This window comes from Nerophis lumbriciformis, linkage group LG24 (genome assembly GCF_033978685.3).
Source record: "Nerophis lumbriciformis linkage group LG24, RoL_Nlum_v2.1, whole genome shotgun sequence".
NCBI lineage: Eukaryota > Metazoa > Chordata > Actinopteri > Syngnathiformes > Syngnathidae > Nerophis > Nerophis lumbriciformis.
In genome coordinates, this window is record NC_084571.2 from 18504110 (window position 1) to 18530082 (window position 25973).

The 25973-nt window shown below is 41.5% G+C and overlaps 1 protein-coding gene across 1 annotated transcript; it reads left to right on the plus strand.

The window, feature by feature from the left end:
* Nucleotides 1–399: 399 nt before the first annotated feature.
* LOC133620612 (rho-related BTB domain-containing protein 2-like) lies at nt 400–22183 on the plus strand. The gene is made up of 11 exons (XM_061982207.2): nt 400–551; nt 663–756; nt 3989–4190; nt 7390–7493; nt 7557–7742; nt 11470–12410; nt 12593–12711; nt 15985–16135; nt 16202–16290; nt 16354–16459; nt 21839–22183. The coding sequence occupies exons 3-11, from the start codon at nt 4011–4013 to the stop codon at nt 22042–22044; spliced, it is 2082 nt and encodes a 693-aa protein (XP_061838191.1). The 5' UTR covers nt 400–551; nt 663–756; nt 3989–4010; the 3' UTR covers nt 22045–22183.
* The last annotated feature ends 3790 nt before the right edge of the window (nt 22184–25973 follow it).

The following is a 25973-nucleotide window of genomic DNA, read 5'->3' on the forward strand; positions in this document are numbered from 1 at the left end:
AAATAAAATTTTTTTTATCATTCGTTCGTTTTTACATTTAAAACCAACATTAAAAAGGGTAACTATATATAAAAAAAAGTACTTTATATTGGGAGCCACATAAAATAACATAGAGGGCCACATTTGGCCCCCGGGCCTTGAGTTTGACACATGTAACCCAAAGTGTGTGAAGACTGCTGAATGCATGACAGGTAGACACGGAGACCACGTGACCACAAAGCGGTGTTTGCGGCGCCAGATTAAGGATCAGTGTTTTGTAACGAAGGTTGTTTTTTTCTCCCTTGCTGGCTATTATTAGCCGCCGAGGCCTGGACGAGCGCGCGGAGGAGGCGGAGGCGGAGGAGGACGCATACATGACGGCCACTGCTGCAGCTCTGCACCGTGACTGAGGAGGAATTATTGCACGCGACTTGTGAATGATTCCACCAATGCCCCGGGGATGACGTTCAATACGCCTTGCGGCCAGCAGGTGCGACGCCGCATCCGGTGGAGACGTGCTTTGTGTCTCCTCGTCGCTCCGCAAACCCCCTGCGCCACTTTCTTGCATCACGGTAAGAGGACGCCACTTCCTATGCGGGGGCTTCTTGCTGCATCTTTGTTTTTTTTTAATTCCAATAATCCCTGAACGCTAATCGATGTTGTTTGGCTGTGATTGCTTGCAGACGCAGAGTCGGAGTGTTACGTAACGCGTGATGCGGCACGACCTCGGCACTAGACCGCCTGGCTGCAGGGTGGAGGGACTGTGCGGTCCTTCTGGTAGGAAACAACCTTTCATTGTCTCTCACCTGCACGTTGACTGTCAGATAATCGATCAAATACAGATAATGGATCAAATACAGTGTTTGTGGTCATGTGTCACGTGACATGTCGGCTTATGACGCTGTCTGGTCCGTGCAGTCAATGACGGATCTTTTTATGAATGGCGGACAGTGCGTGTGAAGAGGAGGCATCTCCTGTGTCATAAACCAATGGTTTTCAACCTTTTCTGAGCCGAGGATGCTCACCACCTGCAGAAATCATTCAGAAATGAAACTCAGTAGACATTAAAAAGTCGTTGTCACAATAGTTGGATATGACTTTAAAGCATAACAAGCATGCATGACTATAGTATATATATATATATATATATATATATATATATATATATATATATATATATATATATATATATATATATATATATATATATATATGTATATATATATATATATATATATATATATATATATATATATATATATATATATATATATAAGTGGTCACAATAGTTCGATATGACTTTAAAGCATATCCAACTATTGAACTATTGTGACACTATATATATACAGGGGCGCCGAAAAGGGGGGGTAAATGAGACGGATTCTAGGGGCCCATGATGGAGGGGGGCCCAGAGAGGCCCCTAATGATGATGATAAATAAATGATAAATGGGTTGTACTTGTATAGCGCTTTTCTACCTTCAAGGTACTCAAAGCGCTTTGACACTACTTCCACATTTACCCATTCACACACACATTCACACACTGATGGAGGGAGCTGCCATGCAAGGCGCTAACCAGCACCCATCAGGAGCAAGGGTGAAGCGTCTTGCTCAGGACACAACGGACATGACGAGGTTGGTACTAGGTGGGGATTGAACCAGTGACCCTCGGGTTGCGCACGGCCACTCTTACACTGCGCCACGCCGTCCCTGAAATGATAATACAGAAAAAATAATGACACTGTGTTGGGGGCCCTGTAAAGATTCTTTTCATGGGGCCCAAAATCCCTAGCGGCGCCCCTGTATATATATATATATATATATATATATATATATATATATATATATATATATATATATATATATATATATATATATATATATATATATATATATATATATATATATATATATATATATATTTGTATAAATATATTTATATATATATATATATATATATATATATATATATATATATATATATATATATATATATTTATATATATGTATAAAGTTATTGATACAGTGCTATATTGATACAGTACACCTACTTTGAGACAAGACCTATAGTGATGCATGCTTGTTATGCTTTAAAGTCGTATCCAACTATTGTGACCACTTATATATATATATATATATATATATATATATATATATAAATATATATATATATATATATATATATATATATATATATATATATATATATATATATATATATATATATCACTGTTGCGTAAGCAGTCCGCCAGTCTCTCCACTCGACATTTGTCCAATCGGTGTCACCTGTGCACACCTATATGCTCTCCTCACAGGTGCTGTAAATGACACAGAACGTAAATGACTTTCTAATTCAAAAAATTAATAACTTAACTTAATATATGCAGTACCAGAGAAAAATAAATAACACCAAAATGGCTAACAAAACTTTAATGACCAACACCAAATTGAAGTAGCACAGTAGGCCCAAGTATTCATCAATCACCACCACAATGACCACCACCAAAGTGCAGTAGTGCAGTAGGCCCAAGCATCCATCAAACAACAAATAATTAATTGAACTTAATATAAGCAGGACTACCGAAATATGAACAACACAAAAATGGCTACCACAGGGGCACTCACCTTTTGTTTATTTTTGGTTTAATTATTAGATACCTTTTTACTTGCATACTGCCTCCCGCTGTCGCCTGCATATTGTGATCACCACAAACCATCGTCGTCTCACACGACGAGTTCCCGACATCTACAAAGCAATTAGCTGCCAGCTGCCGCCTACTGATCTGGAAGAGTATTACATGGCTACTCTGCCGAGCTCTAGACACACCAACACTCAACAACGGCACATAATTTACACATTATAATTACTGGTTTGCAAAATTTTTTTTTAACCCAAATAGGTGAAATTAGATCATCTCCCCCAGCACACCAGACTGTATCTCACGGTACACCAGGTTCTGACGATTTGACATAGAATTTTGGTCATTTCCCAACCAATATTCCATCCATCCATTTTCTTCCGCTTGTCCCTTTTGGGGTCGCAGGGGATGCTGGAGCCTATCTCACATTTTACAACACAAATACAACGTTGAAACGACATGCTTTTTGACGACGTTTAATCAATGTCAGGTTGTGATGTTGATTTGTCATTGAAATTTGGTCATTTTGCAACCAATATTCTGCAACACAAATACAACGTTGAAACAACATGCTTTTTGACAACGTTTATTCAATGTCAGGTTCTGACGATTTGACATTGAATTTTGGTCATTTCTCAACCAATATTCCATCCATCCATTTTCTTCCGCTTGTCCCTTTTGGGGTCGCGGGGGGTGCTGGAGCCTATCTCACATTTTACAACACAAATACAACGTTGAAACAATATGCTTTTTGACAGTGTTTGTTCAATGTCAGGTTGTGACGTTGATTTGACCATTGAAATTTGGTAATTTCCCAACCAATATTCTACAACACAGATACAATGTTGAAACAACATGCTTTTTGACGACGTTTAATCAATGTCAAGTTGTGATGTTGATTTGTCATTGAAATTTGGTCATTTCCCAACCAATATTCTACAACACAAATACAACGTTGAAACAACATGCTTTTTGACAACGTTTATTCAATGTCAGGTTCTGACAATTTGACATTGAATTTTGGTCATTTCCCAACCAATATTCCATCCATCCATTTTCTACCGCTTGTCCCTTTCGGGGTCGCGCGGGGTGCTAGAGCCTATCTCACATTCTACAACACAAATACAAAGTTGAAACAACATACTTTTTAATCAATGTTGGGTTCTGACGTTGATTTGACCATTGAATGATTATTTTAAGTACTATTTTAAGTTAAGGACCATTTAGAACATTGATAGCAAATTTATCAAATGAAATAAAACATTTTCCGACAAAGCCGTGGCAAATTGGGAGGTTTTAGCCAACAAACTCCTGTCAGGACTGAGGAGGTGGCCATGCAACGCTGGTCTTTCTTCTTGCTGTCGCCACAGGTGGCCTTTGACAGACTTGGACATGGACTATGAGAGGCCAAACGTTGAAACCATCAAGTGCGTGGTGGTGGGAGACAACGCCGTTGGGAAGACACGCCTCATCTGCGCCAGGGCCTGCAACGCCACGCTCACACAGTACCAGCTGCTGGCCACACACGTGCCCACAGTCTGGGCCATAGACCAGTACAGAGTCTGTCAGGAGGTAAGAAGTACTAGCCCACTTGAAGATTACAGTGAAGGTATTCACTTCTTTCCAATGTGAAAACATTTCTTTACAGCTCTTTGCAAATGTTTAAAAATGTGAAAAAACAAAGCAATCACACATGAAAATGTATACTGTCTTGTTGGCCATGAAGCTCAATATATATATATATATATATATATAAAAAATCAGGGGCAGCACGGTGGAAGAGGGGTTAGTGCATCTGCCTCACAATACGAAGGTCCTGAGTAGTCTTGGGTTCTATCCCGGGCTTGGGATCTTTCTGTGTGGAGTTTGCATGTTCTCCCCGTGACTGCGTGGGTTCCCTCCGGGTACTCCGGCTTCCTCCCACCTCCAAAGACATGCACCTGGGGATAGGTTGATTGGCAACACTAAATTGGCCCTAGTGTGTGAATGTGAGTGTGAATGTTGTCTGTCTATCTGTGTTGGCCCTGCGATGAGGTGGCGACTTGTCCAGGGTGTACCCCGCCTTCCGCCCGATTGTAGCTGAGATAGGCTCCAGGGCCCCCCGCAACCCCAAAGGGAATAAGCGGTAGAAAATGGATGGATGGATGGATTTATAATCAGTCGTGGTCAAAAGTGTACATACACTTGTAAAGAACATAATGTCATGGCTGTCTTGAGTTTCCAATCATTTCTACAACTCTTATTTATTTGTGATAGAGTGATTGGAGCACATACTTGTTGGTCACGAAAAACATTCATGAAGTTTGGCTCTTTTATGAATTTATTATGGGTCTACTGAAAATGTGAGCAAATCTGCTGGGTCAAAAGTATACATACAGCAATGTTAATATTTGCTTGCATGTCCCTTGGCAAGTTTCACTGCAATAAGGCACTTTTGATAGCCATCCACAAGCTTCTGGCAATCTTCTGCTTGAATTTTTGACCACTCCTCTTGACAAAATTGGTGCAGTTCAGCTAAATGTGTTGGTTTTCTGACATGGACTTGTTTCTTCAGCATTGTCCACATGTTTAAGTCAGGACTTTGGGAAGGCCATTCTAAAACCTTCATTCTAGCCTGATTTAGCCATTCCTTTACCACTTTTGACGTGTGTTTGGGGTCATTGTCCTGTTGGAACACCCAACTGCGCCCAAGACCCAACCTCCGGGCTGATGATTTTAGGTTGTCCTGAAGAATTTGAAGGTAATCCTCCCTTTTCATTGTCCCATTTAAAGCACCACTTCCATTGGCAGCAAAACAGGCCCAGAGCATAATACTACCACCACCATGCTTGACGGTAGGAATGGTGTTCCTGGGATTAAAGGCCTCACTTTTTCTCCTCCAAACATATTGCTGGGTATTGTGGCCAAACGGCTCCATTTTTGTTTGATCTGACCTCACATGGACAAAGATAAGACCTTCTGGAGGAAAGTTCTGTCAGGTGTGGACCTTATATACCGTATTTTCCGCACCATAAGCCGCCCTGGGTTATAAGCCGCGCCTTCAATGAACGGCATATTTCAAAACTTTGTCCACCTATAAGCCGCCCCGTGTTATAAGCCGCATCTAACTGCGCTAAAGGGAATGTCAAAAAAACAGTCAGATAGGTCAGTCAAACTTGAATAATATATTAAAAACCAGCGTGATGTGGGCGCGCATGGAGTCGTATATCAACATGGACGGAGCTGCGTGAAAAAAGCCACCCGGCCTCTTCGCGTAAACTTCCCTTAACCACTCGCTCATCTTTTCTTCATCCATCCATCCCTTCGAGTTAGCTTTTATGATGACGCCGGCTGGAAAGGTCTCTTTTGGCAAGGTCTTCCTTTTGAATATCACCATGGGTGGAAGTTTCTGGCCATTAGCATGGCAAGCTAGAACCACAGTGAAGGATGACTTCTCATTCCCTGTGGTGCGAATATTCACCGTACGTGCTCCCGTTGTATCCACAGTGCGGTTCACAGGAATATCAAAAGTCAGTGGAACCTCGTCCATGTTGATAATGTTCTCTGGCCGGATCTTTTTTTCAGCTATCTTGTTTTTACAATATGCACGGAAAGTAGCCAGCTTTTCTTGAAAGTCTTTAGGCAGTTGCTGTGAAATAGTAGTCCGTGTGCGGATGGAGAGATTGCGTCTTTTCATGAACCGGAAACCTGTCGCTTAGTAGGAGCCATTTTGTGGTCTTTACAGATGTAAACACACAAAGGAAATGAAACGTAATATCCGCGCGCTTCTTCTTCTTCTACGGGGGCGGGTGGTTGCTTACAGTAGAAGAAGAAGCGCTTCCTCTTCTATGGGGGCGGGTGCTTACCTTGGCGGTTGCTTGCCGTAGAAGAAGAAGCACTTCCTCTTCTACGGGGAAAAAAGATGGCGGCTGTTTACCGTAGTTGCGAGACCTAAACTTTATGAAAATGAATCTTAATATTAATCCATATATAAAGCGCACCGGGTTATAAGCCGCACTGTCAGCTTTTGAGTAAATTTGTGGTTTTTAGGTGCGGCTAATAGTGCGGAAAATACGGTACAGACAGGTGTGGACCTTATATACAGACAGGTGTGGACCTTATATACAAACAGGTGTGGACCTTATATACAGACAGGTGTGTGCCTTATATACAGACAGGTGTGTGGACCTTATATACAGACAGGTATGGACCTTATATACTGACAGGTGTGTGCCTTATATACAGACAGGTGTGGACCTTATTTACAGACAGGTGTAGACCTTATTTACAGACAGGTGTGGACCTTATATACAGACAGGTGTGGACCTTATATACAGACAGGTGTGTGGACCTTATATACAGACAGGTGTGTGGACCTTATATACAGACAGGTGTGTAGACCTTATATACAGACAGGTGTGTGGACCTTGTATACAGACAGGTGTGTGGACTTTATATATAGACAGGTGTGGACCTTATATACAGGCAGGTGTGTGGACCTTATATACAGACAGGTGTGGACCTTATATGTAGACAGGTGTGGACCTTATATACAGACAGGTGTGGACCTTATATGTAGACAGATGTGGACCTTATATACAGACAGGTGTGGACCTTATATACAGACAGGTGTGGACCTTATATACAGACAGATGTGGACCTTATATATAGACAGGTGTGTGGACCTTTATATGTAGACAGGTATTCCATTGTAGATTAGGAAAATGTGGGAAAAGGTGAAGCGCGATGAATACTTTAGGGATGCACTGTATGACAACTTCTGATCTCTCAGGTTTTGGAACGCTCCAGAGACGTGGTGGACGATGTCAGTGTGTCCCTTCGTCTCTGGGACACCTTTGGAGACCACCACAAGGACAGACGTTTTGCATACGGCAGGTGAGAGTGACATCAAGGTTTATTTAGGTGACTGTTTGTAATCATGCACAATCTTCCATGCAGGTCTGACGTGGTGGTGTTGTGCTTCTCCATTGCCAACCCCAACTCTCTGTACCACGTGAAGACCATGTGGTACCCTGAGATCAAACACTTCTGCCCCCGGGCGCCTGTCATCCTGGTGGGATGTCAGCTGGACCTACGCTACGCTGACCTGGAGGCAGTGAACAGGGCGCGCAGGCCGCTCGCTCGGTAGGAGAAATCACATTCTGAGAGATAACCACTTTGAAAAAACCATTAAACACCAAACGTGACATACACTATATTGCCAAAAGTATTTGGCCCCCCATCCAAATGATGAGAATCACTAATCACTTGGCCCGGCCACAGGTGTATAAATTCAAACACTTAGGCATGGAGACTGCTTCTACAAACATTTGTGAAAGAATGGGCCGCTCTCAGTGATTTCCAGCGTGGAACTGTCATAGGATGCCACCTGTGCAACAAATCCAGTCGTGAAATGTCTTCGCTCCTAAATATTCCAAAGTCAACTGTGGGCTTTATCATCGGAAAAGTGAAGAGTTTGGGAACAACAGCAAGTCAGCCAGCAAGTGGTAGGCCACGTAAACTGACAGAGAGGTCAGCATAGTGCAAAGACTTTCTGCACAATCAGTTGCTACAGAGCTCCAAACTTCATGTCACCTTCCAATTAGCCCACGTACAGCATGCAGAGAGCTTCATGGAATGGGTTTCCATGGCCGAGCAGCTGAATCTAAGCCATACATCACCAAGTCCAATGCAAAGCGTGGGATGCACTGGTGTAAAGCACGTCGCCACTGAACTCTAGAGCAGTGGAGACACCTTCTCTGGAGTGATGAATCACGCTTTTCCATCTGGCAATCTGATGGACCAGTCTGGGTTTGGAGGTTGCCAGGAGAACTGCATTGTGCCGAGTGTGACATTTTGTGGAGGAGGAATTATGGTGTGGGGTTGTTTTTCAGGAGTTGGGCTTGGCCCCTTGGTTCCAGTGAAAGGAACTTTGAATGCTCCTGGGTACCAAAACATTTTGGACAATTCCATGCTCCCAACCTTGTGGGGAACACTTTGGAGCGGGCCCCTTCCTCTTCCAACATGACTGTGCACCAGTGCACAAAGCAAGGTCCATAAAGACATGGATGACAGAGTCTGGTGTGGATGAACTTGACTGGCCTGCACAGAGTCCTGACCTGAACCCGATAGAACACCTTTGGGATGAATTAGAACGGAGACTGAGAGCCAGGCCTTCTCCACCAACATCAGTGTGTGACCTCACCAGTGCGCTTTTGGAAGAATGGTGGAAAATTCCTATAAACACACTCCGCAACCTTGTGGACAGCCTTCCCAGAAGAGTTGAAGGTGTAATAGCTGCAAAAGGTGGACCCAGATCATATTGAACCCCATGGGTTAGGAATGGGATGGCACTTCAACTTCATATGTGAGTCAAGGCAGGTGGCCAGATACTTTTGGCAATATAGTGTATATGCAAGACTTAAAAACTCTAATTCAATAGAATCAAATATCTCTGTTGTCATTGGACTTCAAAACAAATATAACAAGATTGATTTTCCGTTCAAGCGTATAAGGGCAGAATACAACACAGTTTACAGAAGTGATGAGTCCTACCTATGGGTTTAAGACTGGGAAGGAAAAGGTAAACACCTACAGTTTTAGCACATGCCACCACACACTAGGTCTGTCCCAATATCATCCATCCATCCATCCATCCATTTTCTACAGCTTGTCCCTTTCAGGGCCGCGGGGGCGCTGGAGCCTATTTCAGCTGCATTTGGGTGGAAGGCAGGGTATACCCTGGACAAGTCACCACCACGTTGCGGTGTCCCATAACCAATATTTACAAAAAAACTATAAAAAAAACCAAACAAAAAACCCGACATTTTGGTACCCGTACCAAAATGTATTTTGATACTTTTCTAAATAAAGGGGACCACAAAAAATGTCATTATTGTCTTTATTTGAACAAAAAATCTTAGGGTACATTATTGCAATCCAAGAACATGTGTTCATTCAAACAAAAATGTGCCTCAAAACATTGCAACTTTAAAAACAAAAGCTGCCGCGAATTCAGGCATTTTTTTTGCAGCAATCACAAAAAAAAGCCTGCAAAATCCTGGTTGGATGAATAGACAAAGTTTAAAGGTCCAGAATTTTTTTTTTCAAACAGTCAAAGGTTGACTTTTATATTATTTATCATAGTCGACAAAATATGGTCAGGTTAAAAATAAAAGTCAATTTCATTAGAAGCATGAAAAAATAACATGCTAAAGTAAAATACATTTTTAAAAAGTTGTTTTATTTGAAAGAAATGTATAATTAATCGACCATATTAATTGTATTATTAGTATCGGTCTCAGCAATATTGGATTATATCGGATTGCATATAAAATCTGCATTATGAGCTCCAACAAAAGCAGCCATTAAACATCTAATTGTCCTCCAATGAGCACACAAGGTTGGTCTTTTCTTGCATTTTAAAGGTAAACAAAGTTGACATTATAATGTTGACAGAAAATTACTAAACAGTGGTACTCTCTCTACATTTACAGTAATATACTGTCAAAATCAAAGCAGATTTTACAGTGAAAATCTGGCAACTGAGCTGCCAATTTTTTATCATAAAAAACTGGTACTGTTTTTCCATTTACAGTAATATGATGTAAAAAAAACACAGTGCATTTTACAGTAAAATTCTTACAACTGAGCTGCCATTTTTTCACCTCAAAAACAGTGGTACCATTTTTGCATTGACAGCAACACTCTGTAATAACAGCAACCATAGATTTTATGGCAAAGAAAAACTGGCAACTCAGTTGACAAAAAAAATACAAAACAGTGGTACTCTCTCTACATTTACAGTAATACACTGTAAAATCGACTTTGGTTTTTACAGTATATTACTGTAAATGTAGAGAGAGTATCACTGTTTTGTATTTTTTGTTAACTGAGTTGACAGTTTTTCTTTTACCATATCTGCCAACTGAGCTGCCAAATTTTTATCATAAAAAAACTGGTACTGTTTTTCCATTTACTGTAATATGATGTAAAAAAAAAGTTTTTTTAGGTGTTTGTTAAATAAGAAAATTAAATGCATAGGCAAGTATGAGGTGAATCCTTACATTTATATTGTAATATTCATAATTGGACACCCTGCTTGGTGGTTATGACTAAGTATTAAGTAAGTAAATGTTATTTATAAAGCACTTTTCACAGATCAAATGACAAAGTGCTGTACACAACATAGGTGAAGTAAAACAACAATTCAATGAAAACCAAAACATCATAAAAAGGTGATTAAAAATTATAGTTAAAAGGTGCATTAACTAAAATCTCTACTAAAAACAGAAGTTTTCAAATGTTTCTTCAAAGTGTCAACACAGTCAAGATGACGGAGGGACTGGTGTAAGTTGTTCCAGAGTCTGGGAGATATAGTCTGGAATACCAGGTTTTAACATGGGGTCTTTAGAAGACTGAAGACCCTGAAGAGTAGGGGCCTAACAAGTCAGTGATGTACTGAGGGGCCCCACCATGCAACTGAAAAGTAGGGAAATAACAAGTCAGTGATGTACTGAAAAAGTCAGGACTAAAATCTTCAACTGAATTTGACTAGAAGCCAATGAATACTGGATCAAACGGGGGTGATATGGACGGGTTTGGGTGTACTGGTCTAAAGTCTGGCAGCTGCATTTTGTAGAGTCTGAAATCTCTTTAGTGTTGACTTGTTGAGAAGAGAGAAGAGAGAACTGCAGTAGTCAACACGAGATGATATGAACGTGTGAATGAACATTTCCAGATCCAATTTTGACAGCAAATTTCTCACTTTAGAAATATTTCTGAGGAGATAAAAACAGGTTTTGACCCTCCAAAGACTTGGACTGATCCAAAACAAGTGCAAGGTCACTTGTGTGTTCTTTGTCTTTTGCAGGCCCATTAAGTCCAACGAGATCCTTCCCCCGGAGCGAGGACGGGAGGTGGCCAAAGAGTTGGGAGTGCCGTATTATGAAACCAGTGTTGTCGCTCAGTTTGGAGTCAAGGACGTCTTTGACAACGCCATCCGAGCTGCGCTCATCTCGCGCCGCCACCTGCAGTTTTGGAAATCTCACCTGAGAAATGTGCAGAGGCCTCTTCTTCAGGCCCCCTTTCTTCCGCCAAAACCCCCGCCGCCCATAATCACTGTGCCGCCTCCCCCGACCACCACCGAGGAGCATCCGGCCGGTCTTCTGGAGGACCCCCACTGTGCCGATGTCATTCTGGTGCTACAGGAACGGCAGAAGATATTTGCGCACAAAATCTACTTATCCACGTCCTCCTCCAAGTTCTACGACCTCTTCATCATGGACACGCAAAACGAGGAGACGGAGAGACCTTCTCGCGGTCCTCTCTCGGGCCGAGAGCTGCTGATGCGCGCCGCCAGCTTCGACGTGTGCGAGAGCAGCGACGAAGGGGACCGGGCCAACCTGAGGGCCTGCACCAGTGACGGCACCCTGAAAGACTCGCAGGGCGGACGGCGGGGACGCCTGCTGTCCTCCTGGAGTCGGGCGTTTGTCAGCATCCAGGAGGAGCTGGTGGACGACCCCATAACGTACAGTCCCAGGCCCATGACCGTGGTGCACATGGACCAGTCCATGCAGCTGGGACCTTTCCGAGCGGTGCTGCGCTACCTGTACACGGGCCAGCTGGACGAGAATGAGAAGGAGCTCATGCACATCGCACACATCGCAGAGCTGCTGGAGGTGTTCGACCTGCGCATGATGGTGGCCAACATCCTCAACAACGAAGCCTTCATGAACCAAGAAATCACCAAAGCCTTCCACGTGCGCCGCACCAACCGAGTCAAGGAGTGCTTGGCCAAAGGAACCTTTTCTGGTAAGTACGACCCAGCAGGCACACAACATTGAAACTACGTGGAAAACTTGTTGAGTTAGGTCCATAGTGTTGGAAACAACATGCTTTGACCACAGGACCACAACGCATGAAAACAACAACTAGTACCAGTTGACAGTTTTATGAGTGCTGTCTAAAGTCCTCTGCCAACCTTGGCCCTGCAGATGTGGTCTTCAAGTTAGACGATGGAACCATCATGGCCCACAAGCCTCTGCTCATCTCCAGCTGTGACTGGATGGCGGCCATGTTTGGCGGACCCTTTGTGGAGAGTTGCACCAAAGAGGTAAGCGATGAAATAAGCAGGAACTAGACCGGGGCATGTATGATGAGTTGGCTAAGTATGAACATGAGCTGCACATTTTCATGAAAGATGTCCCCTCCACATGAAATCTGAAGTCAACCCCTTTGAATAGATTCTACCGCCGTTTGTATGGTTTTGGAGTTAGCACAGGATTAACACATGGAAGTGACAAATTAGGTATTAGATACCTAGAAGAGTTTTTATTATTTAATACAGTCGCGATCAAAAGTGTACATACACTTATAAAGAACATAACCTACTCAGTGGCCTAGTGGTTAGAGTGTCCGCCCTGAGATAGGTAGGTTGTGAGTTCAAACCCCGGCCGAGTCATACCAAAGACTATAAAAAATGGGACCCATTGCCTCCCTGCTTGGCACTCAGCATCAAGGGTTGGAATTGGGGGTTAAATCACCAAAAATGATTCCCGGGCGCGGCACCGCTGCTGCCCACTGCTGCCCACTGCTCCCCTCACCTCCCAGGGGGTGAACAAGGGGATGGGTCAAATGCAGAGGACAAATTTCACCACACCTAGTGTGTGTGTGACAATCATTGGTACTTTAATCTTTAATGTCATGGCTGTCTTGAGTTTCCAATCATTTCAACAACTCTTATTTTTTGTGATAGAGTGATTGGAGCACATACTTGATGGTCACAAAAATCATTCATGAAGTTTGCTTCTTTTACGAATTTATTATGGGTCTACTGAAAATGTGAGCAAATCTGCTGGGTCAAAAGTATACATACATGATCAATGTTGGTAATGTAGAAAAGTTACAATCAAATCAAATGAGCTTCATGGCCTCTTAACTTCATGTGAGTGATTATGATTGTTGACTTCTCTGAATTCATTTAAAGAGGGCTCATGTGATGCAGTCATTAGACTCGGTTACAAACGCCACAATGGGAAAGTCAAAGGAACTCAGCACAGATCTGAAAAAAGGAATCATTGACTTGAACAAGTCAGGAAAGTCACTTGGAGCCATTTCAAAGCAGCTTAAGGTCCCAAGAGCAACTGTGCAGACAATTGTTGGTAAGTATAAAGTGCATGGCACAGTTTTGTCACTGCCACGATCAGGAAGAAAACCCAAGCTATCACCTGCTGCTGAGAGAAAAATTTATCAGGATGATCAAGAGTCAACAGAGAACCACCAAAAAGCAGGTCTGCAATGAATTGGAAGCTGCTGGAACACAGGTGTCAGTGTCCACAGTCAAGCGTGTTTTGCATCGCCATGGACTGAGAGGCTACCATGCAAGAAGGAAGCCCTTACTCCACAAGCCACACCTTAAGGCTCGTCTAAAGTTTGCTGCTGATCACATGGACAAGGATAAGACCTTCTGGAGGAAAGTTTGGTGGTCAGATGAAACAAAAATTGAGCTGTTTGGCCACAATACCCAGCAATATGTTTGGAGGAGAAAAGGTGAGGCCAGTAATCCCAGGAACACCATTCCTACTGTCAAGCATGGTGGTGGTAGTATTATGCTCTGGGCCTGTTTAGCTGCCAATGGAACTGGTGCTTTAAATGGGACAATGAAAAAGGAGGATTACCTCCAAATTCTTCAGGACAACCTAAAATCATCAGCCAGGAGGTTGGGTCTTGGGCGCAGTTGGGTGTTCCAACAGGACAATGACCCCCAAACACACGTCAACAGTGGTAAAGGAATGGCTAAATCGGGCTAGAATGAAGGTTTTAGAATGGCCTTCCCAAAGTCCTGACTTAAACGTATAGACAATGTTGAAGAAACAAGTCTATATCAGAAAACCAACAAATTTAGCTTAACTGCACCAATTTTGTCAAGAGGAGTGGTCAAAAATTCAAGCAGAAGCTTGTGGATGGCTACCAAAAGTGCCTTATTGCAGTGAAACTTGCCAAGGGACATGTAAGCAAATATTAACATTGCTGTATGTATACTTTTGACCCAGCAGATTTGCTCACATTTTCAGTAGACCCATAATAAATTCATAAAAGAAGCAAACTTCATGAATGTTTTTTGTGACCAACAAGTATGTGCTCCAATCACTCTATCACACAAAAATAAGGGTTGAAGAAATGATTGAAAACTCAAGACAGCCATGACATTATGTTCTTTACAAGTGTATGTACACTTTTGACCACGACTGTACCTATTTGGTCATTTGTTCAAGCCTCAATAGGTTTAACGGCTTTGTAGTTACTCTGAGAAACTTAAACATAAGTGCAAATAGTTTTATTGTATTTTTACCGATAAAAGTGTAAATTAATGCGACAGGCCTGAGATACATCATGAATATTTTTGTTGAAGAATTGCATCATTCGTTCTTCACTGCTCTTAATTGTGACTCTTTAAAAAGCAGTAACAGAATGTAATGATACAGGGGTGTCAAACAAATTTTTGCTCAGGGGCCACATTGAGAAAAATCTATTCCCACGCAGGCCGGACTAATAAAATTGTGGCATAATAATTTGAAAATAAAGACAACTTCAAAAAATTTTGTTTTTCTTTTACTTTGGCAGAAAATAGAACAAGCACAGTCTTAAAATGTACATGTCACAACTAATCCTTTGGGCCAAACACTTCAAGCTGGTTGAAAATTCAGAGGAAACAAATAGGTGCCGTTTCAAAACAACCATGAAGAACACCAAGAACTTAGACTTTGTCTCAGTGTATCTACAAAGCCCTTCAACTTTGAGCACTTCTTGTTTAGCATTCTCATGTGGGCAGTTCACTATCAAAGACATGTTTGGAAAAACAATCAAGTGTTTCCTCAAACCACCGCATTGGTGACATCCACAACTGCCACAACACATTCATTTATCATCATTCAAGTATTACAATTATAATGTAAACAAAACAATTGTCCAAAAAATGACACCATAATAGCCGAATTAAAGGTAACGTAACTACAAAGTGATCATGCTAGATTTATTTAACAAATGTAGAAACACACATTTTTACAATGGAGTTCAGGGTGCACATTGGGCCGTCAACCAATTGCCAGCGCTGCACGGAACTCTAACTACAAAGATGATGGTCAAGTTGACTTAAGTCTTTGCATCTTACCGTTTGGTAATTTTATCGGTTGAGTGGATTAGATAATTTATTCGCGGGCCGGATCTGGCCCGTGGACCTTGACTTTGACACATAGTGGAGCACATTTCACTGCCTAAGAAGTAAACCACCAAAGGTGGAATTCAATTTGAGGATGGCAAATGTGCCGTAATAGAATGACTGCGGTTCAGCTGTTAGTAAAGATGGATTTCTGCATGTGTGTCCAAGGTGCTGTTCCCTAACACCACCCGCAGCTGTATGAGGGCGGTGCTGGAGTATCTCTACACAGGGCGCTTCTGTTCTCGCTCAGACCTGGATGCAATGGAGCTTATAGTTCTTGCCAACCGTCTGTGCCTGCCCCACTTGGTTGCACTGACAGGTAGTGCCTTTTGTTTTATGCCTTGTTCAGTGAATGGCCCATGTTGTATTGCGCATCGTCTTGCAGAGCTCTACACAGTGACGGTACTCACAGAGGCAGCCATGATGGGGGCTGACATCGACGGGGATGTTCTGGTCTATCTGGACATGGCCCAGGTACTGCAGGCTCCAGGAGTGTCCTGGCACTCAGCAGTAAACATTGTGCTTCCTTGCCCACAGTTCCACGGGGCCCAGCAGCTCACTGGCTGGTGCCTTCACCACATCTGCACCAACTACAACAGTGTTTGCCGCAAGTTCCCCAGAGACATGAAGGCCAAGTCAGCAGGTAACCCAATCCAATCCAACCCAACCTAACTTAACCTAACCTAACCCAACTCAACCCAACATAACCCAACCCAACCCGACCCAACCTGACCCAATCCAACCTAACCCGACCTAACCTAACCCAACCCGACATATTCCTCGTCCGAAGTAAATGCTGTACAACAATACAATCCAACATTGGATGAATAGGAAATAATGTTATGGCTGCTTTGTTTACAACACTGGTGTCAAACTCAAGGGCCAAGGGACAGTTTTTATGTGGCCCTCGAAAGCCTGGAAATAATGTGTTTTAGTTTTTCTTACTAAATGTATTCGTTTTTCCATTTTGACGACAAAAAAAAATACATGTAGGACATGCAGTTGCATATCTTTTAAACTTTAATATTACCGAAATTCCGGACTATAAGCTTTTACTTTTTCCCCATGCTTTGAACCATGCAGCTTATACAACAGTGCGACTAATTTAAGGATGTTTCTTCACTAACAGCCATAATGTTTTGTGTTTGATAGTTTGATACCACTGATATGGTGTGTTATTCTTTGTGCAATGGCACCATTTTTTGGACACGTTTTGCTCACTTCCTGTTTAATACCTTGAACCGCAAGTAAGACAGTCCATAACGTTCTACTCATATGGATTCTTCATTTATCATTCCAAGCAACATTTGTAAGTTTTACAATATAACTAAAACAATTCTCACCTACTAAAGCGTCCCATGTGTGATGTCTGTAGGAGTGTTTTCATGCATATTTGTACATGCTATTGTAATGTAATCAAGCAAGTGTTGTTTGCATTAGCTAATATGCTAACAAGTTTACTAGTGTCTGTGATGGTATTATTAACTTACAATGACATTTTTTTGGTATTGTTTCACTTTCACAAATTCCTCAGTAAATTCACCAAAACGTCACTGTTGAGTTATTGAGTCTGTTTAGCTGATTGGAGAGCTAGCTTGCGCAGCTAGTGGGTCCATGACCATGACTTCTGTTTTGTTTGATCAGCCGTTTTACTGCTGTGTTACAGACAGCGTTTGGAAACAATTGAGGTATGTAAATGGACATTTACAAAATATTGAAAAAAAAAACCTAATTTGGCAACTTATATATTTGCAGCTTATGTGTTACAGCTAATATATGGAAAAATATTTGTTTCTTCTAAAATTCTTTGGGTGTGACTTATATCCCGGTGTGCCATATAGTCGGGAAAATAAGATATTTAACCATGCAAAAAACATTACCGTAATTTCTGAGCTATATAGCACACCGGAATTTAAGCTGCATTTTCCAAATTTGAAAATAAATACATATTATTCCATATATTAGCGGCACCAGACTATAAACTACAGATATATACGTTTTTGAAATGAGTTACACGGAAATATTCTGTAAATGTTTATTTACATACCTTAATTGTTTCCAAACTGTGTCTGTAACACGGCAGTAAAACGGCTGATCAAACAAAACAGAAGTCATCATCATGGACCCACTAGCTGCACAAGCTAGCTCTCCAATCAGCTAAACAGACTCAATAACTCCACAGTGACGTTTTGGTGAATTTATGAAAGTGAAACAAGAAGTGAAAATAGAATGTCATTGTAAGTTAATAATACTAACACAGACACTTGTGAACATGTTAGCATATTTGCTAATGCTTGATGGATGACATTACGATAGCACGTACAAATATGGATGAAAACACTCCTACAGGCATCACACATGGGACGCTTTAGTAAGCAAGAAATGTTTTAGGTATATTGTAAAACTTACAAACAGTTTGAGCAAATCGCTACGGACAAATATTTTTGGTTCAGGGAATTATACAGGAAGTGCATTTTCAACTCGTCCAAAAGATGGCGCCATAGCACAAACAATACCACACCTATTTAGTGCATCTGTTTTTTATTTATTTTATGAAAACTATTTGTTAAATACAAAACATTATGGCCGTTAGCCAAGAAAAATCCCCAAATTAGCCGCATGGTTTTACAAGCCACAGGGTTCAAAGTGTAGGGAAAAAAGTAGCGGCTTATAGTCCGAAAAATACAGTATATTGACGTACATGCCCAACATATTTTGAGGTTAAATTATAATTAAGTATTAAAATATCCATCAAATTGTAAGCTGTAAATACAAACTCCGTTTCCATATTAGATTTTAGATTAGATTAGATTTATTGGTCCCCTTAGGGAAATTCATTGTCACTGCCGTACATTTAAACACTAGACATTACACATTACACATCACACAAAAAAAAAATAACAAAAAGACATCATACATGACTAACACACATTTACAGGCTTGTCAGACAGGTCGGCCGGGCCTGCTGTTAAGGGCGGCTATAGCTGCAGGGATCAGGCTTTTCCTGAGGCGGGCCCTCCGGAATTTGATTGTTCTGTACCTGCGCCCTGATGGTAGTGGGATGATGTATTGGTGTAGTGGGTGAGTGATATCCTGAACTATTGTTTTTGCCAGTCGGGTGATGGACCTGTGGTTTATGTCTGAAATGTTGGGTGTGGGTAGGCCGATGATTTTAGCTGCTATGTTTGTAATGCGTGTGAGTTTGGTCCGGTTGGTTACAGAAAGCATGGTGAAAAAACATGTGGAACAGCTCAGAAGGATGGGTTGAACAATGCTTTGGTAAAGTAATAACAGGAGATGAGGTGCAACGTATAGTCCTTTAAGTTTCCGGATGGCTGACAGTCTTTGTTGACTTCTTTTTTGAATGTCCGTGGTGTGTTGATCAAAGGTGAGTTTATTGTCCAAGGTTATGCCCAGGTATTTAAAAGTGTCAACTGTTTTAACTGTTTGTGTGTTTATGATGATGGGGTTCTGAGGTGAGGGGGGGTTGAACCATATTTCTTTTGTTTTATTGACATTGATTTCCAGATAACTGGCTGTGCATGACTCTGTGAAATGTTTGACTGTGTTATGATAGTCCAGGATAGATTGACTGTTGGAGAGGAGTGCGAGAATGGCTGTGTCATCTGAGTATTTTAAGTATGTTGTGGTGGGTGAGATGCTACGGCAGTCATTGGTGTAGAGTGTGTACAGGAAAGGGCTCAACACACATCCCTGTGGGACCCCGGTGTTGATGGTAAGCATCGGGGATGTGTTTGAGCCCACCCTTACTGCTTGCAATCGGTCGGTGAGGAAGTTGTGGGTGAGGTGGATCAGCTGAGGGGGGATGTTGAGCTGGTGTAGTTTCCGGATCAGTAGATGCTTCTGTAGGGAGTTGAAGGCGGAGCTGAAGTCCACGAAGAGGATCCTGGCAAAGTTGCCTGGGGAGTCCAGATGCTGGAGGAGGAGATGCAGCAGGCAGGCCACAGCATCCTCTGTGCCCCTCCTGGCCCTGTAGGCAAATTGGAGGGGGTCCAGGTGTGGGGTGACAACTGGAAGGATGTTGTGAAGCAGCAGTTTCTCCAGGCACTTCATAATTATGGATGTGAGGGCTATGGGGCGGTAATGGTTGAGTTCTGTGGGTCTGGATTTTTTCGGTACTGGGATGATGGTTGCAGTTTTCCACAATGTAGGTATTGTTATGAGTTGGGAAATTGTGTTAGATGTAAATATAAACGGAATACAATGATTTGCAAATCCTTTTCAACCCATATTCAATTGAATGCACTACAAAGACAAGATATTTTGCAAATATTAATAAACTTAGAATTTCATGGCTGCAACACATGCCAAAGTAGTTGGGAAAGGGCATGTTCACCACTGTGTTACTTGGCCTTTCCTTTTAACAACACTCAGTAAACGTTTGGGAACTGAGGAGACACATTTTTTAAGCTTCTCAGGTGGAATTCTTTCCCATTCTTGCTTGATGTACAGCTTAAGTTGTTCAACAGTCCGGGAGTCTCCGTTGTGGTATTTTAGGCTTCATAATGCTCCACGCATTTTTAATGGGAGACAGGTCTGGACTACAGGCAGGCCAGTCTAGTACCCGCACTCTTTTACTATGAAGCCACGTTGATGTAACACGTGGCTTGGCATTGTCTTGCTGAAATAAACAGGGGCGTCCATGGTAACGTTGCTTGGATGGCAACATATGTTGCTCCAAAACCTGTATGTACCTTTCAGCATTAATGGCGCCTTCACAGATGTGTAAGTTACCCATGTCTTGGGCACTAATACACCCCCATACCATCACAGATGCTGGCTTTTCAACTTTGCGCCTATAACAATCCGGATGGTTCTTTTCCTCTTTGGTCCGGAGGACACGACGTCCACAGTTTCCAAAAACAATTTGAAATGTGGACTCGTCAGACCACAGAACACTTTTCCACTTTGTATCAGTCCATCTTAGACGAGCTCAGGCCCAGCGAAGCCGACGGCGTTTCTGGGTGTTGTTGATAAATGGTTTTTGCCTTGCATAGGAGAGTTTTAACTTGCACTTACAGATGTAGTGACCAACTGTAGTTACTGACAGTGGGTTTCTGAAGTGTTCCTGAGCCCATGTGGTGATATCCTTTATACACTGATGTCGCTTGTTGATGCAGTACAGCCTGAGGGATCGAAGGTCACAGGCTTAGCTGCTTACGTGCAGTGATTTCTCCAGATTCTCTGAACCCTTTGATGATTACGGACCGTAGATGGTGAAATCCCTAAATTCCTTGCAATAGCTGGTTGAGAAAGGTTTTTCTTAAACTGTTCAACAATTTGCTCACGCATTTGTTGACAAAGTGGTGACCCTCGCCCCATCCTTCTTTGTGAATGACTGAGCATTTCATGGAATCTACTTTTATACCCAATCATGGCACCCACCTGTTCCCAATTTGCCTGTTCACCTGTGAACAGGCAAATGTGAGGATGTTCCAAATAAGTGTTTGATGAGCATTCCTCAACTTTATCAGTATTTATTGCCACCTTTCCCAACTTCTTTGTCACGTGTTGCTGGCATCAAATTCTAAAGTTAATGATTATTTGCAAAAAAAATTTTTTTTTATCAGTTTGAACATCAAATATGTTGTCTTTGTAGCATATTCAACTGAATATGGGTTGAAAATGATTTGCAAATCATTGTATTCCGTTTATATTTACATCTAACACAATTTCCCAACTCATATGGAAACGGGGTTTGTAGATTTGATGGTAAAAAAAATGGCAGCTCAGTGGCCAGAATTCTACTGTAAAAAACAACCTGTGATGCATTTACAGTGTAATACAATTACAGTGATACATTTACAGTAATACATTTACAGTAATCCAGCAACCATATGTAAAAAAGAACTTGCAGAATTTTAACCTAAAATAGTAGTAGTCCCCAACTTATGCTCCCAACCTGACCCTGGTACTCCTAGGCCGAGGTGCCATGTGTTCATTTTATTCTTCAGCCACATTGCTAGTTCCTGAAGCAGGTATTTCATCCTTGCCAATGCAGAGAACCAGGACTACTTTGAGAAACACCGCTGGCCACCAGTGTGGTACCTGAAGGAGGACGACCACTACAAAAGAGCACGGAAAGAGCGTGACAAGGAGGACTATTTGTACCAGAGGCGCCAGTGTAAACGCAAGTGGCTCTTCTGGAACCTTCCCTCATCCCCCAACTCTAACTCCTCTTCTTCCGGCTCGTCTGCTGTCATCTGAGCAAAGTCTGCGATGGAGCGTCGTGAGTATGTGGATGTGAGGATGTACCGTCCAAACATGGCAGACTAATGGCACCATGGAACACTTCCTGTTCATGGTGGTTATTCCACCACCTTAGGACTATACACATGTGTGTGTGTGTGTACATACATATACATATATATACATATATATATATATATATATATATATACACATATACATATATATATATATATCTATATATATATATATATATATATATATATATATATATATATATATATATATATATATATATATATATATATATATATATATATATATATATATATATAATTTTAATCATCTTCATCATCATTGAAGCTGATACAAGTGCTGCTTATCAGCTGCAACAACCAGCAAACCAACACAGTTGTCTCAGAGATAAAGCACTTTGCCCTTAAGTCTTGGTACAATCTCCCATCCAATGAGGACAGTCCACATCAACTGGACCACCTGACACCTGACACGTGTCAACCACGCCCTATGAGAAGAATGACACTGACTTTTCTCTTTCTGTTGAATGTTTGTGTTTGCCTTGCCAAACTACACCTGAGTTATGTTGTTGTTGTTCTCCTTGACCAAAAAGGGCTGTGGTCGACATGAAGGCATCATGTCCCCGGACACAAGTCACTCCACTTGTTGGACATGATCAGTGTTTTTAGTTGTGACACACAAAGATGGCTACTATCAGCAGAGATGGGCATCATACTTCATTCATCACTGGCTTGGTGGACCACATTGTGGATTTTCACCTTCTGTGGAACCTCGATTTACCAACTTCATTGGTTCGTAAATGGAAAAGTTTGTATACTGAAGCAAATTTCTCAAATAGAAACATAATAAAGTTAAAGTTAAAGTACCAATGATTGTCACACACACACTAGGTGTGGCGAAATTATTCTCTGCATTTGGCCCATCACCCTTAATCACCCCCTGGGAGGTGAGGGGAGCAGTGAGTGGTGGCCGCGCCCGGGAATCATTTTGGTGATTTAACCCCCATATGAATAATAGATTACAACCCGGACAAAAGTCCATATTTTTGTGAAGGTTTGTACAACACAACATAAAGTGTTTACACTACTGTGTATCACACATAACAAGGAAGTGATGGATCAACTGTCTCTTTATTAACCAGACAAAACAACAACAACGACAAGCTAAACTGTGCTGCTCCACTAGCTTGCGCACACACAAAGAAGTACCTTTGGTGCTCTCACAAACGATCAGAAATCACAAAAATCCTTGACTTTAACAACCATATTGATACAATAATTTTGCGGGAAACTTTCAAAACATACATTTTTACGTCAAAATATCACTTCTGCGTTTAAAAAAAAAAGAAATATCAATAAAAACATGATCTAAACAAAACTTGTTAAATGCTCAGCTGCAGGTCATTGCGGTTCCTCTTGCACCTAAATAAGCTCGCGTGTTAGTGAACCAACTAGCTAGCTTACTTGTTGTCGCCTCAGTTTCGCTCTCTTGTCCACTTTGCTGCAAATCATATTTGGATGATTAGAATTGTGCCGATAGAAATGTTCCTCTTTTTTTTCCTCAATGTTCCTTTTTTTTTTTTTTTAAAAAGGGTGCTCACATTCCTGAATAACAAACACCTTGAAAAGTAAAATCCACTTCCAGTACAAAGGTCCTCTTGTGAGGAGAGAAAAGAGTAGAGACAAAGGTGGGCGGGGAGGGGCCGTGTGTGTGTGTGTGTGTGTGCGCTCTTGGAAGAGGTGCCGCAGAACCAGAGATGGTCTTCTCCTCCGCTGTGAAATAGGTCTGCTTTGGCATATTTTTTCAGAAAAGTACATTACCATCACAATTAAAAACTTCCTCAATCTCTTCAATATGAGCACACAAAATGGCTGCGTTCGTATTTGGTGCGATCCAAAAGTCTGTAAACCAGAAAGTTTGTAAATCGAGGTTCAAACCGAGTGCACTACTGGGCTGCCACCAGCAGAGGTGCTGTTTAGTCTCAACCAGTTTGCAGTCTTTAGAAGAGTTAAACTGCAGACTTCTTTCATTTAAAAAACAGTATTTTTGAAATGAATGTAGAAAAACATGCTTTCTACCTAAGTCAGAGCCAGGACTACATACCAAAAAAATAAAAGGACTTGGGGGCCATTTTGATATTTTCCATTTTGTAAACAGGCTCCAACTAATCCAATGAAATTACCAGGGATGCCCCAATACATATTTGTCCACTCTAATGCCGTTCCGATTTTGGAGCCTTTAGTATTGGCCAATAATGATATTGATCCGATACGATATCAGCATGTTCTTACCTATATGTATTATATCTTAGTGTGGAATGTTAGAAAAGGCTTAAACTGTAGATATGAAAAACACTAACCTATTCATTTATTAACCATCTGAAACGGACTTGTGCTGTCTTTAAATTTAAATGGAGTGGTAATAGTTTTTTCATGACGCAGTAAGTTGAATGATGCGGACACGTTTGTTACTGGATAATTTGTCATATGCTTCTGCCTTGGACACTTTGTGTGTGTAAGTAATATGCAACTGTAATGACTTGGTATTTGTTTATGTCGACAAATGTGCTGTTTTAGACCGCAATGTTGTTCAATGAAGGACAGCTTGTGTGCTATTGTGTGCTTAGCTGTTGTGTAGCTGCTAGCCCCTATAGCCTAGCATGTTTACCGCTTATAAATGACTTGAGTAGAATAGAAGAAAAGACCAACATTGTGTGTTTGTTAGAGGACATTTAGATGCTAACTGGCTGTCCAAGTATGCAGGACTTCTTCTATCGGATATTTTAGATGCAAGCCGATATCATCTTGTTTTTTTGCTGATCACGAACCGATATCAGTATCAGATCGGGACACCCCTGGTAAATATCTGTGTTATATGTATTACAGTATTAGGTAGGTATTATTAGTAGTAGTGTCAACTTCTTGTCATTATAATATGCCTTTTTTGCTGTTGTTTGTAGTTTTCACATTTCATTGTCACAATGAACACCTCTGATGTACAAAAGCCAAAAGCAGTGAAGTTGTCACGTTGTGTAAATGGTCAATAAAAAGAGAATACAATGATTTGCAAATCCTTTTCAACTTATATTCAATTGAATAGACTGCAAAGACAAGATATTTAACATTCAAACTGGAAAACGTTGTTATTTTTTGCAAATATTAACTCATTTGGAATTTGATGCCTGCAACATGTGTCAAAAAAGCTGCCACAAGTGGCAAAAAAGACTGAGAGAGTCGAGGAATGCTCATCAAAGACTTATTTGGAACATCCCACAGGTGAACAGGCTAATTGGGAACAGGTGGATGCCATGATTGGGTATAAAAGCAGCTTCCATGAAATGCTCAGTCATTCACAAACAAGGATGGGGCGAGGGTCACCACTTTGTCAACAAATGCCTGAGCAAATTGTTTAAGAACAACATTTCTCAACCAGCTATTGCAAGGAATTTAGGGATTTCACCATCTACGCTCCGTAATATCATCAAAAGGTTCAGAGAATCTGGAGAAATCACTGCACGTAAGCGGCAATGCCCGTGACCTTGGATCCCTCAGGTGGTACTGCATCACAAAGTGACATCGATGTGTAAAGGATATCACCACATGGGCTCAGGAACACTTCAGAAAACCACTGTCAGTAACTACAGTTGGTCGCTACATCTGTAAGTGCAAGTTAAAACTCTCCTATGCAAGGCGAAAACCGTTTATCAACAACACCCAGAAACGCCGTCGGCTTCGCTTGCCTGAACTCATCTAAGATGGACTGGTGCAAAGTGGAAAGATGTTCTATTGTCTGACGAGTCCACATTTCAAATTGTTTTTGGAAACTGTGGATGTCGTGTCCTCCCGACCAAAGAGGAAAATAACCTTCTGGACTGTTCTAGGTGCAAATTTGAAAAGGCATGGGTAACTTAC